The sequence below is a fragment of the Vanacampus margaritifer genome, chromosome 2 (genome assembly GCF_051991255.1).
Source record: "Vanacampus margaritifer isolate UIUO_Vmar chromosome 2, RoL_Vmar_1.0, whole genome shotgun sequence".
Taxonomy (NCBI): Eukaryota; Metazoa; Chordata; class Actinopteri; order Syngnathiformes; family Syngnathidae; genus Vanacampus; species Vanacampus margaritifer.
This window is the reverse complement of record NC_135433.1, coordinates 18,624,672-18,640,059: the sequence shown is the minus strand read 5'-3', so window position 1 is coordinate 18,640,059 and position 15,388 is coordinate 18,624,672. Positions and strand designations below refer to the sequence as shown.

The following is a 15,388-nucleotide window of genomic DNA, read 5'->3' as shown; positions in this document are numbered from 1 at the left end:
GTCACCCGTCACAACACTCCACAACACGACAGCAGCGCCTGAACACAGGGTTCACATCAAGTGTACCCGCCCCTCATGCGGCCCACGCTCGCCCTGCGTTCTCAAGCCGGGTCGAGAGATGCTGATCATCCGCAGTACCTTGTTGGAGCACTGCCTGACTGTGTTGATGAGCTCCTGAATGACCAGATCGATACATTTGAGACAGGGCGTTTTCAGCTTAACGATCTGCTTTTTCACGATGACCTCGAACGCCATGTCTGGAGTGAACAGCCCCGTTCTGAGGATGCATAGAGAGACAAGGCACACGCGTACAGACATACGAGACAGTTAACACACATGTGGACCATAGAACGACATGCACACGAATGGATGAGCAAACAAAACAAACAAAGAGTATCTATGAAGAAACAAAACACCGACATTGACAACAGGAAATGTAACGGAAACGGGACATTTTCTACCATTTTTCTTGATTGCAGTGCAGTTGTGGATTAATTTAAATCTGTTTAATGGCAGTCCCGATATATGAACTTATGATGTGATGACTGCTACACAATTAATGATGCTGTCACAGGCATGCACATGCATGTTACTGCTGTACTTATTGTGTGCCAATTGATTACAAAGCTGGGAACCTCCGTTAATCGTAAATTCCCGTCGATGACGATGCCCAAGGTTCACCGAGTGCTTCCACATTGTTGCCGAATGCTTTATGGCGCGAAGCCTTGCAAAAATACACGGAATGATCAATGGACTCAAGCCTGCTTCAGTCGGTGCTCAGACCATATATTTTTTTTTTAGGCTTCGCGTCATTTTATATGCCCTGAAAGGTTGGTGTCATCATTGACGGGAAGTGATGATAGAAGTGCCCATCTTTGTTTGATTGTTTTACATTTATGGCACAGAAGTGGATTTCATACAAATTTCCACTGTAAGTACTTTATAAAGAGTACACAGTGTAGGTTAGTGATAGGACAGTGCATTCAAATGACATCAATGCCATTTGCTTTTTTATTGACATAATTGATTTTTAATTGAGGACGTTTGTTTTGTTTGTTTTTTGGCTCATTTTCAGATCTCACATACTGTCATAACACACAAAACGTGGAAAAATTCTAAATGGAACAAATGGATGCAACAGACCAACATTATTTCCCAAGAGATACAGTTAAATCCTCAAACACAAACTACATGATGCGAATGAAATTAGGGCACCACATAACAAATGTAGACAAAAGGCAAATGTAACACAAAACAAGAACTAAATTCCTCAGCGCAGAAAAGCAGCTGGCAGACTTGCAGTGAGGAGACAAAAGGAAGACATTTTCAACACAGGAAATATAATTCTCGAGAACTCGAAATTCATCTCCGCTTGATTAAAAACTATGAATGATAGAATAACTGTAAAATCAACAAAGTGAACATAAACAGTGAGAAAGGTTAGCTGTTGTGCTGCACTTGCCTGACACCATGAACATTCTTGATTGCGTGACTGATTTCCCGCCGCAGCTCTTTCTCATCAAATACAATCTGCAGAGATTGGGAAAACAAAGACAAATATTGCAACTGTGACAACAAAACTCATCAAAGTTATAGGACACCTGGATTTTAACAACATTAGGAAGTGAGCAAGTTATTAGAATGTGTGACATGAATCTGAATCTGAACAATATCCAATTTGGAAACAAAAGCTTGAAGCTCGCACTGATGCCAGACACAAATCGAGGAGCAACTGGTTGTATTGAGTATTGTATAAAATGTCTCACAACTTACTCACCACTATAAAAAAATACAATGAGAAGAATTTGCAACTGCAGTGTGGAAACCAGAAAAAAATAACAGCTTAGCTTATTCTATTTATTTATATGTCTGTGACGTGCTATGTTGGCCATTAAGAGTACACCACACACGATAAAAGCATTCAGCCATTGGGCAATTTTGTTCTGCATCAAATGTGAGGTCTCTCACATTCAAAGAATCTGTTGCTGTGTGGACCCTGCTTTGGAACTGTCGCTTGATATTTGCTTCTTCATAAATAGAAAGTACACTACCAACCTTGACTAGCTCAAACGGGAAGCGTTCGTGGAAGATGCGGTTGATCTTGGCACCGCCAGACAATTCGTTGGTGTCCACCTGATCTCCGGAGCCTTCAATGCACTTCTCAAAGTCCACACCAAACTGCTGCACCATCCTGCGATGATGAAGAGGAGGAAGAATAAAAATATGCTTGTGGTGTGTTGACTGACTGTGCCTTTTAAGTGTACTCACTGCAACAAAGCCTTGGTCTTGCGCGTCGGGTCATCTGGACGGAAGTTCTTGTACTCCTCTACCTCCTTCTCCAAGGAGAGCATCTGACTTTGTAGCTTGCTGCGCAGACCAGGAAGTGTGTCCCTGATGTGATTGGTCAATTGCTGCAGGCGGGAAAGGGTGAGGATTTATTTTTGAGAGCCATGCATGACTTTTTTTTTTTTTTTAATTGAGACGTGGAATCATACCTGGTTGAGAGCCTTTTGAAGATGCGGCGTGCCCATTCGCTCTGCCATGTGTCTGTAAGCAGGGTGGGAAAGGAAGAACTTCCTCTCAGCTGCCAGAGCAGCACGAATGTCCTTCTTGCCATCAATGTCTTTCTGACTGCGGTTCACCACACCAATGTAGCCTGTGCAGACAACAAAACACTCAGGTTAGAATCAACAAATCAACATCCGTAGATGAGCTGCATTTAAATGCCTCGCCTCTTCGTAGCGGCAAAAGTTTATTTTCAAGGATATCCTTTGCATCCGTTCCTTCGTCCATCAGGTCCAGTTTTGTGATGACGCCAATGGTGCGCAAACCTGCACATATGTACCATATTTTACAAAAGTGACGCATGGACGTAAACCAAGATTAATTATTAAACAACAGGTTTAATAGAGAGGAGTACAAACTAGATGCCAAATGCACGTGCTTACCCTGTGGGTCCACCTCTTTGGCGATCTTTAGGGCGTCCGAGTTGGCCAAGTCGGTGTTAGCGGGTGTGACAGCCAGGATCAGGCAGCTGTCCTTCGTGATGAACTGCAACAGCATGTCTCTGATCTGATGTTCGATGTCTACCGGCTGGTCTCCCACGGCGACTTTGGTCATTCCCGGAAGGTCGATCAGTGTCAGGTTCAAAACTGTGTCAAGTGGACAAAGGTTATAAAGTTTTACCTTAAAAGGTTAAAACTATGATCATACTCCCCTCGGTGCATCAATATCCTACTCCCAGCATGGGATGGACTGAAATAAATTATGCTTTCCTTTATATTTAAATTTATATTTATGGCACCTGGGCTGCCATTTGAGAAAATCCAATACTGTACAGTACAAAATTTGTGTTGCCACTTGGCAGTCAATTTTTGTACATCATAAAATCATCCATATAACGTGATATGTATAATAATGACCCATGGATATAGCAGCATGCATTTGATTGTAATTCAATACCATGCGGAGAGAAGACCCTCAAGTTGATTGGGATGCTGGAGATGCCTTTGTTGGAGCCTGTTATCCTGTCAGTCTCCGCTTCGATTTCTGCACGCACCTCTTCAAAATCCACAAACTTCTTTGACTTGCAGTGCAAGAACTCGGCATATTCTAGGCACGAAGGTTGGAGGACAGGGAAAGGACAAAAAGGGGATGAGGGAATATTAAATTAAGACGGCAAGATGGCATCAGACAGGGAGCATAGCCTCGAGCACTGTGCCAGAGGGGCCACATTGCAGAACAGTGACAACGTTAGGTTGTCGTTACAAAACTGACAGACTCACCTGCTTTATTGTTGACCAGCTGCAAAATGAGAGGTCTGCGGGTAACAATGCCAGATCCTCGCGGAAGAAAGTCCCTTGGGTGAGACAGAGAGAGAGCGAGTTCAACAAACAGCCGACATGAAAACATGTTGGGTAACAGGGCCGGCAGACAAAAGAGACAGAGGCACAGACAGAAAGCAAAAGAAGGCCATTTATCTGCAACACTCTCACTTCACTTTGGCCACACAGCATGGCTTCGTGAAGATTGACGGGCATGGGGGTGGATTTCACACCTTGCACCCTTCAAACACACCAAATCAAATGTGACAAAGTCATTTTGTCGCGTCTTTATAGGGCCATTTATGCACACTCACGCACACTGCTCTAGGGGGAAAAAAATCAAATACCCAAAAGTTCCACACTTTCGTTTTTTTTTTTTTACCAGTGAGGAATTCTACATTTTAGCTCCTGTTTAATTAGTAAACTTTGGGACTGAGCAGCTGTCAGAACAGCTTTGTCGATAATGACTCATGACAGACTGTGATTTCATAAGAACAGGCAGCACTTAGAGATCAAATACAAATATCCATTAAACTGAGCTTTTCTTCTTTCTTTTTTTTTTAAGAAGAATTATTTTCAACAATTGCATTGGATTCCGTGAGATTGTAGCACACTTAAACTACATTCAAATCAAAATACAGTGGTACTTCGACTTATGGGTGACACAACTTATTGCATTTAACCAAACCACATAAAGTCTCATTAAAGTCTGCTAGCCTAAATACAGACAAACAAGCTAACAAAATAATGCAGCAACACATGCAGAGACAATATAACCATACTCAGACACAAATTCTTTATCATGGAAAACGACTGTTACAACAGCTTATTGAGCAGTTGTCAATCTCTTGTTCGTGTAGTTTATGTACGATGTAGATAATATAATGCACCCTTGTGGCCAAGGTGAATGCAGCAGAAACTAAGCATGACATCATGATGCACAAACTGTTTAATTATTTTTAATTACTGAGTGGTTACTTTGGCGTGCTATTTTTCATTATAACATATCAGATGTTTAAAAAATAATGTTTTATGGGGGGTTGGAATGCATAATGACATTGGTCAACAGGAGACCACGCCACTTAAAGGTACACAACACACAAATGTTACAGCGTGTTTACGAGGCATGGGCCTATAACTACAGCTAAAAACTGTCCTAAGGAGCTTTTTTCTTTTTCTTTTTTGAGGGTACTCCAAAGCAGGCAAAGTTCCACTGCAATATGGATTGGCTGCTTGCAAAGAGCACTAAACAAGTCACTTTTGGCTTAATTACACTTTATGAAATGGGTTTATTTCACTTTATGAAATCAGTTTATTTCATTTTTGTATTCACTAATTGCCATTGTCTTTATATCTTTATATTTCCCGTTGTTAAAAATAGACATTACTGTATATGAAGTCATTCATGAGTGCATGATCCTTTACAGCCCTATCAGCCTTTATGGCTTTTTAGAGTGAACAACGGTTGTAATTGTTCAAGTTTAAGGAACAAGCGGGGCTAATGGCTTCAATGAGCTTTTGTGCAAACCCACCCTGTGTCAATACAAGTGCTTTCAGCCACAGTAATGCCTTCTCAGAGACAATCGATGACGGCAACACAAACGAACAAAAGCTGTCAGTCAGTGCATGTCGTGTTAAGGGGAGAGGACACCTATAGGCTGGGTAATCATGGTTCATGTGGATGACTATTTAACCGCAAGGCCAACATCATTTGTTCATCTGCCCCTCCCACTTCTTAGCATTCAACATCTGGGGGCAATAACCCACTCCCGCCCAGCGACGTTTTCCTTACATCTGCCGGATCGTACGCTCTGGCGGACCATGTCGGTCCTTGCTGACTTCATCCTGGAAGCAGTGAGTCAGCGCCGGGGCCGGAAAAGAAGTCCTGTGGTCTTTATAACAGGGCAGCGGTTATGGAAGGACACAACGGGTGACGGTTCTAGATGGCTCTTACATCAGCACAAAACTGTCGGTGCTGTGTCATGCACATAATGTGAAGCATGGAGGGATTTGTTGGAGCGGCACACGGTCCAGAATTGTTGCGAGAGTGGTGGTGACTGCCTAACACCTCCACATTGCGAGCGAAATTATTGGCGTTTCAGCGAAATATTGCTGATCAAACTGTTGAAACGTTCCACAGGTCTATTCAAGCAGAGGCACAAAGCGTCCATAAAAGAGCTATCCGCGTAGTCGTCTTCACAAAAAGAGGTGCTTTAATACCAACGGCTTATTGAAAGGGAGGCAAAAAGCCCAGATTCCATTATTGATGGGCTGTAAATGATAGACGAAGCTGAGCAGATTGTGTATCATTTCATGCATTATGGATGTGTGAGGCCGAGCGTCGGCGTGCGACTCTCTCTCTGGAGAAAGAGGAAAGAGGGAGAGGACGGTAGGGAGAGAAGATGGCGGCTCCCCTGCATCATATTCTCTTGGGGTGAAATAAACTTCAATATATATACAGTGTCTCAATACCTCAGTTGACTAATGGGTTTATAATGGCACTACAACAGCACGGCAGCATTTCATTCACAACATAAGGCAGATAGCAGCAGATATGACAAAGGCCTCCACCCAGGACGGCTGGTGGTGTGGAGATAGGATGCCCTTCCTCCACCATGGGACATCCATGTCACCAGAACTGTCATCACTGAAAACGAGCCAGTAAAACAAAAGTGCAGACGCTGACATGTAAATTGGGTTTACGTTTACTAAAACAAATTCCGAGCTTTTAGCTAATAATAATGTCATGAGTTACAGAGGACAAATTAAGAAAAATAAACATTGCTATAACCATGTATTCCAGTTAGAATGAAACAAACAGAATGAAAATGCTCCACATAAACACCTCAATTGGAATAAAAAGACCGAATCTAAACAGAGTTTCATTTGGATTGACAGGGGTACTATATTCCTTTTGCTATCCGATGATTAAATGATTCAGAATAGCAAGACTGCGTCCAGTTTGCAGATTCTCTGTCTTAACGTACACGCATAGTGACGTAATCGTTTGCCCACTTGAAAATGGTGGCGCTTTACCAGAGCTTGTCTACAACAGGACAAAACTATTTGTAACTTGTTTTTAATCAAGCTGTTGCTTCACTAAAAGTGTTCAAACAATCACAACTACTGTGCTAAGTATATAAATAAGCACCATTTTGATAAACCACAATGTTTGCATTGTTCGCGATCGGTGCTGTAAAAAGACTGCTCTTAATAAAGTGACACAATGTAACCAGTTGACCAGAGGTATTCAGTCAGAATGACAAAAAAAAAACTCCACACAAACCCGGCTTATAACACAATAGAATATTCCCCATGCGTCTTGTGAAGCATTTAGCTTTTTCTTCTGCATTTTGTGACACTAATTCCAAAAGAAGGTGCAGCCTCAGTAATGACTGCTAACAACATCAACAAATGATACAAACAGCACGTGAACCCAGCAGATTCACATTGCACAGGTGTCTCAATCATACATTTGCCCAATGTCCCATCCATCAATCCATTTTCTTAAACACTTATTCCTCACAAGGGTCGTGGCCTATCCCAGCCGGCTTCGGACAGGTTGCCAGCCAATCGCAGGACAACGAGACAGGCAACCATGCACGCTCAGAATCACACCTAAAAACAATTCAAAGCGCTCAATTAATCTGCCATGCATGTCTTTGGAATGTGGGAGGAAACCGGAGAACCCGGAGGGAAAACACACGCAGGCACGGGGAGAACATGCAAACTCGACCCAGGAAGGCCAAAGCTTGGACTTGATCTCTCGTCCTCAGCACTGAGAGACTGAAATCCACTGAGAGGCCAGAAATCCACTGTGCCGCCCGCCTAATGCAAATAGCGGGGGGCCACTGTATAGTGATATTTGCTTTTATTTAGTCATCATTGGCCTATTTGGAATTGGATTAATCCGAAAGTAATACATATGAATTTGCCTTACTATAATATTACGATACTTGGACTCTCGTGATTACAAGCAGTTCGTAAAATAGATGGATGGATTACAATATCAACTAGTGTACATTTTTTAACAGGCAACTAGAAACTGTATCAGAATACATTTTAAAATCAACCCTTCCAACCCTGCTTAGATAACATTATGTGACCATGTATAGATAGATAGATACAGCATGCCCCTGGACTTCCCTAGAGGGGATGTATAATTCTCACCTTCTTCATCCTTTTTTTTTTTAATCTGAGTGCAGACAACCTTCTTATTGATGCTCATTGTTTACTTTAATGCTTCCGTTATACTGTTTTATGCCTTTATATTTAGTTTGAAAATCTCTCCGTTTTGACAAGATAACTCGTGTACAATATTTTTTTTTTTAAACAAAATCAGTGCAACCCTACTGTAATGCCAAATTCTGCTGAATTGACTGCAGTCATTTTAAGCATAAAAAGTTTACAAATTAAAATGGTTTACTTTAACACAGCTCAACCGACATGCACTTGGACATGTCGTTAAAAGTTCCATCGAGCAAAAGTTGATGGACAAACCCGGGTACTCAAATGAAAAAAGTAATTCATTCATCAATTATTATCTGTTATCTATTTATTTATTAATTAATTAACATGATGATTTGCTGTTACCTAATCTCTAATCTGGCAACAGTCAAATAAGGGGAGTACCAGCATTTATTTTTTTTTTCACTCAAAACACTGACTGTGGGCCATAGATGGCCCAATCTGTTCTTAAATAATTGACATTAGGAGTCCTGTAATATTTGTTGATTTTTATCTGGACCTTTTTTTCCCTAAAACTGATTAAATCTAATGTATTTGTTAGTTGCTTTTTTTATTCATTCATCTTATTAAACAATTGGTTAATTATTTATAATCCATGAAACAAACAAATAAAAATGTTAATTTTATTAAAATTAAAGGGATTAAGTACATCACGGAATTGTAAGCCCTTCCAGGCATATAATGATTAAATCTTACCTTTGACACCATGGTGATGTAATTTTTTATGAAATATTGGGTATTTTGATGGCTATTTTTCTAATGCGGAAGTAAAATGCTCGGTTCAGTAAAACCCCGCCTCTCCCCGAGTGGTTGCCGCGCGCCTCTCAATCAGAGGTTGCTGCCACGGAGCTCTGTGTGTCCACGCAAACCCCGCCAGCAGTTGTAGTACAACTGCGTATTCTTTACATGTGGAAATTGGATGGAGATGTTCAATTCTGCGTTTAGTTTGCAGACGCGGTGCGGGGGTGGGGCCGCACCTAATGACGTCAAAAAGTTCCAACAGCTTGTTTTCTCAGACTGGGAGGGGCGCTTGGAGAGCACAATGACCTAGAATTTCTCATAGAGAGGCGAATGGACGAAAACACCACTTCAGTGATATTTTTGGTGAGAAATTAGCATTTTAACATGGCTAAAAGCTCCAAAAAGTTCATTTTTACGCTGCTGTCCCTTTAACTATTTTACAAATACATTTTTAAAACATCTAACGCCTAATGTGGCCGTTCTAAAAATCAAATGTGACCTCAACTTGAGCACATAAGTTTTCCTACCCTGGGTTAGAATGTTAAAAATAATTATAGGTTTAGCATGAACTTTTTGATACTATTGGGAAATTTGATTTAGACACTACAGCAATGCTTCTTTTGCATACTAGAGGACAATATTTTAACTGTTATAGCACAACAGACAACATAAATCGAGGGCACAACCCATAAAAGAAGCCATGTACGGTAGTTTGAAGCATCAACATACCTAACAATTACTTGTTATAAAGCAAAATAGACAGAGTAGGAGATGCTAATAAATGAAAATATATTCCAGAACAAAAAGACAATGTCAGCAACAAGAAAAGCAAATCTATCAAACAAAATACAGTATGAAGTAGGCATTATAATAAAGCACATAACTAAGGTCTTGCGTTATCGCAGTCTGTTTGTTTTAATGTTCAATTGTATAACTTGGACACGCTTTTTTTTTTTGTACGGGAATCCGGACAAATCAGAAGTGGACAAGCTTCCAAGAATAGACTGTTTGACGTCAGATGGTCTAGTGTACTTTGAACCTCATTAAATGAATCATTGTCCAAGAAAAGCTAGTGTTTACGTTTAGCAAGAGACAGAAAGACAGTTTAGAATGTATTTCAATCTGTCAGGGTTCATACTGGCCTTAATGAAAAGCTAAACAAGATGATGTCTACTCCTTGTTAACAGAAAGCAGCATTCACAAATCCGCAAGGCAGACGAGATTTGATTAGCTTGTCTCAGGCTAAGCATCCAATGCGCTCTGCTCACCTGTGACACACTCACCGGGAATGTGGGCCCAAATTGCATCAACGCAGAACAGCGCGCCAACTCAATTGAACCCGACTCGACTGGGTTAAAATGAGAAACACCTCCACTGGGAAAAAAATAGCAACGCTCTCCTTTGCCCCATGTTATTCAAATATGTTGCTGGGTGAGACCATGACATAACATTTTAGCAGGGAGACTAAAGAGCAAGAAGCTCATATAATCTTAATCAAAATCTATACTGTGGATGCACTGCAGGTTAGTTAGAATCAAACTTTTTCATAATTTCTAAGTGGAGTAATCTGTTCATGATAACAGTGTAAAAATAAAAGAATAGCTATAATATGTTCATGGAATAAATTTTGCAATCTACTTTGATGCTTCGAAGCTTTGGTGATGTGTAACAGATGGGTAATATATACAGACATGGATAGGAAGGAGTGGACTTGATACGTCATGGCACTTTTAGGCATTTGTTGCTGTTATTTGAGTGTAAAAAGAAGTGAATTGCAAGGGGCCAGCTCTTACAATATGGGGAGAGTATGAGTCTCAAAATTATTCGCACAAATATATCCACGGTTTTCAGATCTACATATATATCCATGATTTACACTTTTTTATGTTGTGTGTGTATTTATCATGACGTATCATTAGTAAATAGTCAGGTTTGCTTGTGAACCGTTGAATGTGCGTTTTGTTGATCAGCGGGCACACAAATTCATTTTTGAGACAAATGTCAAACAGTTTTCAAGATACTCACACACACGTTAAGAATATTCACATGTGGAAATTCCCGTCCCTTCTCCGTCCGCTCAGAGGCAGCGTTGATGTCTCCGTTGAACGGCAGCAATTCATCTAACGTTTTTTTGTTTAAAAATTGGAAATTGAAAAACAGAAAATGAGCCTTTAAGTGATTTTCTATTATGTGTTCATTTAACTCAAGTGCTGGAACAAAATACGACCGTCATTTTTTTATTTATTTAGCTTGCTTTGCCTTGAAGCCGAAAGACCTTCTTCTGCTACTCCACTGAAGTAGCAGAAGGAAGAACAATTTAAGCTCAGAACACATCATATACTGTCTAAGTTTCCCAATGGTCAGAGTGGAGCCGAGTGTGCTCAGAGTGTATTTCCGACCGTACTCTTAGATAAGGAGATGGTACTCTCTTATTGCAATGGGAGCTAGAGTATTTTTTTTATATACTGAAGTAGTGAAAAAGAAGGCGATTTTTAACCATGTTTTAAATAGGTAGATTGCAGAGGGAGCATTGAAACATGCACTCGCATTAGTACGACCGGATAACATTTTTACCAGCAAACACTGAAAAGTGGGCTGCATTTGCGAGCCCATATCCCACAGAGGGGCAAATGTTTGAGACGCTAGCAAATGTCAGCCCAAGAAGTTTTCAAGAAAAATTTACATATTTTGAAACTATAAGGCGCAGTTAAATTTGTCTTGTGTGCACCAAGTTCCGGAGACGTTTTCCTTCCAGCCAAGCTTCGAGGCAAATGTTACTGCGGCAACGCACATTTCTGATTGGTGGTCTGGTTTACGCTTGTTCTTGGTTGGCTGCTGGCATGTGTTGGGCCTGGAAGGGGGGAGGGGAGTTGTCGCTGTATGTATTCGGATGTGGAGATGTAACGAGAAAGTAAATAAAAAGAGATCAAATGAAATGCCAGACTGCAGTGTGACCTCGTCTCCTGTAGTTAATTTAATTTACCCCATTTGGCGATGTGTAGCGACCGGGAGGTCGAGACGAGTCGAACTATGGCGGAACTCCGTAAATGGCATCAGTTTAAAGTCGAGACATGCTTACGAGGCACAATTTAAACTGCAATCTATCAGTTACGCTGTTGTACATGGGAATAGAGCAGTTGCGAGATAATTCCACATCAATGAATCCATGGTTCGGAAGGTGAGGAAGCAAGAAAACGTCGGGGCTTGCCATCATTCTGGGAGGATCCAACCGCTAGAGAAGCATCCACCAAATTAAAGTGGGAGGCCGCACCGCGGTGTGTGAATGCATTGTGAACGCCTGTTAAAGTGTACAGCAACGAATAACGCGAGTACCGTGAGTTAAATAGTTGAAGTATAAAGTACAACTGAACTCACCATTTTACTCCAGTTGCCATTTTAAAACACGTGGTAGGATGCTTGTTACTGTATTTTAGCATACATGCTACCATTTGTTTTTAGCATGCATGCATTAAGTATGGTACGGTGCGCTCATTTCGGAGCTGCAGTTACCTACAGTTAGCCACAAGTAGCTCTGCATGTGTGTCGGTCTGTGTGTGTGTGTGTGGTGAGGACGTGTGTGAATTGGAAAAAACAAGGCAAACTGTCAGTGCAAGATATGAAGGGTAAAATGAAATTATTATTTTTTTGTTCCAGGTATTTGAAGTTTAAATACCTGTTTACAAGGAACCTTTTTGAAGAATCTCCACTTTTCTGTGGTAAAAGTTATAAGAACCTTTGGCAGGGGATACCATTTTTTATTACAAGAGTAAGTACTTTAGCACAACACCGATACTCAACTCATCACTGATACTGATACCAAATACAATAACACTAGTACATAAAATTCCCCACCCAAAATTGACAGGTGATTTTTTTTTAAAGACCTATATATCCCAATATAAAATGTTTCCTTAATTTAATTAATTTCACATTTCTAGTTCTTAATCATAGAACGCCGCGAGTACTGATACCTTAAAATAAAATAAGAAAAAATATCTGCATCGATGCCGATACCAGGTATCGGTAGTCGCCCATCCCTAGTCAGGATGGTACCACCTCTGTCACGATTTGAGCCAGAAAAAAACCCTGGTTGTGGTTCATAGTTGGGACTACACACCTGGAAAACTGCAATGGAAGAGGTCAGCACCAGACCATTGTCACAGTGAGCTGAATGATTGAGTAGGTAAAGGGAAAGACGCGTTCATTCTTCACCAGGCTCACAAAGGAGCTGAAGCCTATCCCAGCTTTGGGCACAAGGCAGGGTCAATGCTGGACTGGTTGCCATGCCAGTCAATCACAGGGACATACAGAGACAAACAACCATTCAGTTAGAATCTTCAATGCTTTTCAGATTTGAAAGGAATGCCTGAGTGCTCACAGAAAACCTATGCAAGCCTCAGGAGAACATGTAAACTAGATTCCTATAGATACTTGGAAACTCGGATGCAGACATGCTTAGCTAACCTCTCATATACAACCACAACGCTGTTTTGTTGGTTCTGCTATATGACTGTATAATATTACCACAATTTATTTTAAGGTTTGAGACTATTTGCAAAAAAAAATCTTAATTGGCATGCTTTAATAAAATTGAAGACTTTCAAAAGATTGATTGAAGCCATGTTTTTAGATTCATGAATTCAGTACCTTTTAAGACATTTAACTCATTCATAGAAAAACCCAGTCTAACAAGAAACTATGACCTCCCCCTTCCCCCCCCACCACACCGTATATACAGCATAAAGATTTGAGTTTGTGTTAATTCAGAGATGTTTATGGATGCATATCGTATTTTAGATCCCTCAACCATGACTCATGGCACAAGAGCACACCCATTCTTCGTGAATTCCTTGGGCACCTCCCCAAGCACCTCCATGTTTGTTGCACCTGCGCCATACCATTATTGGGCGGGTTGAGAATGATAAGGTTACTGCACATTTGCATAGGTTGACAGCAGGCGGTGAAACTGACGTCTCAGTATCTGTTTTTAGATTATTGATGTGTCAAGTCTCTCACTGTGCAAAAAAACAAAACAAAACAAAAAACAGACCAGCCCGCATGCGCGTTCATCTCGGAAAACAAGTTACGACAGGCTCTCTAACCCAACTTCTATCTAATGCCATTACTGTTCTTCCTCTTGTCTCATAATCCAACACAGGTTGGGCTACAACCGCTGCAAAAACCTGCTCGACAAGCTAGCCGAGAGCAACCTTGTTTAGTCTTTTATCTGTGGGCGGATCCTACTCACTGCTAATGTGGGAGAGGACAAGACAAAATGCAATGAGAATGGACAGACATTGTGGCCTTAGAGCTGCCCAAAATGAAGGAAAAAAATGGAAAAAAAGAGGAAGATGCACAAGGAAGTTGTGTCTAGCCGCTGTCTCCACTTTTAGACAAAAAAAGAATGTTGAAAGGAAGCTATTGTACAAGGCATGTGCAGCTGCAATAATCCACATTCTGCAATGGAAAGGAGGCTCAAATTTAATTTGAATCAAGACAGAACAAGCTATGCTGCTATGACTCAGTAAAGAGCGCACAATCCGATATTGAAATTTCAATGGTGAGGGTGTGGCAATTAATTAGATTTATCATAACACTCTTGAGTGCACTGAACACACATTTGTGCATATACGGAAGACATCTGACTTTGCTTTCTGTAGAACCAAAATATTCATGCGGAGTCCAAGTAAAATATATTTAAAGTGTTGTATAAAAGTTGGTATTTTGAATTTGCTGAATGTGCGGTCTACGACAGTCTGTAGGAGTTAGCAAGAAGCTAACTGTTTCACTTCATGAAAAGACCATTTGTTGGCAATGCTGAGGCACCAAAAGGATATCCAAAACACACAACGAGATCGTCTTAACACTAAGTAAACGTTTAACTAAGATGTCACCATCGGGGATGGCTCGTTTAGCTTACCTGCCCACAAAATTCTCCAAAACGGAGCTTTTCCCGGCACTCTGCCCTCCGACCACGGCAATCTGCGGAAGGTCCAAATTGCAACTTTGCCCGATTGAGCTGAAGGTGTCCTGGAGCTTGTTGATGAGGGGAATCAGGTCTTCCATGCCCCGGTTCCCCATGGCTTCGTCAGCTCGGGTGAGCTCCTCCGCACAGCACAAAAAAAAAAAAAGCGGAGGCTAACGTTAGCCGCGTCGCCTAGCTCGACTCTTTTGAATACTCTGTGAAGTCTACTTCAAAAAGCTTAGACTTTTACTTCCTTTCAGTGTTTTAAAAACACTGATGCTGTCCCCGGTGTGTAATTCATACAGCTATCATTTCCCGTTCTTCTGAGGACATTAGCTAAACGTTCAATCAATCGAGGAGTACGGAAAACTCGAAAAACAAAACTTCCTCTACACAAACACTATCCGGTCAGTAGAGAGTACATCCGATCTACACCGGCAAGTTAAGCCCCGCCTTTTTCTCCCTTTCAAATTGGCATGTCTACTGGCTAATTTTGCTGCCACTTCTCCATAAACTCTTTTGATTGGCTATCTTAAAACTTTTACCACCCTCTGCGGAAACTCATCATTTCTGATTGGCCGGCTAGTCCGCCACTCGAACCACTTCCTGG

The 15,388-nt window shown here is 41.1% G+C and overlaps 1 protein-coding gene across 6 annotated transcripts in view; it reads right to left on the bottom strand.

Annotated features, from left to right (window-relative positions):
* dnm2a (dynamin 2a) overlaps positions 1-15,191 on the bottom strand; it is a 37,190-nt gene extending 21,999 nt beyond the window's left edge. For 4 of the 6 annotated variants that reach the window (XM_077559542.1, XM_077559540.1, XM_077559539.1 and 1 more), the window contains exons 1-10: positions 14,734-15,191; positions 3,786-3,859; positions 3,463-3,612; positions 2,949-3,152; positions 2,733-2,831; positions 2,496-2,656; positions 2,269-2,411; positions 2,056-2,191; positions 1,463-1,530; positions 139-277 (exon numbers count right to left, since the gene is read on the bottom strand). In XM_077559542.1, the coding sequence (XP_077415668.1) occupies positions 139-277; positions 1,463-1,530; positions 2,056-2,191; positions 2,269-2,411; positions 2,496-2,656; positions 2,733-2,831; positions 2,949-3,152; positions 3,463-3,612; positions 3,786-3,859; positions 14,734-14,894 (1,335 nt within the window). In that variant the 5' untranslated portion in view covers positions 14,895-15,191. The remainder of the gene's footprint in view (positions 1-138; positions 278-1,462; positions 1,531-2,055; positions 2,192-2,268; positions 2,412-2,495; positions 2,657-2,732; positions 2,832-2,948; positions 3,153-3,462; positions 3,613-3,785; positions 3,860-14,733) is intronic. The other 2 variants (XM_077559543.1, XM_077559544.1) reach the window with 1 other exon arrangement.
* Positions 15,192-15,388: the final 197 nt, after the last annotated feature.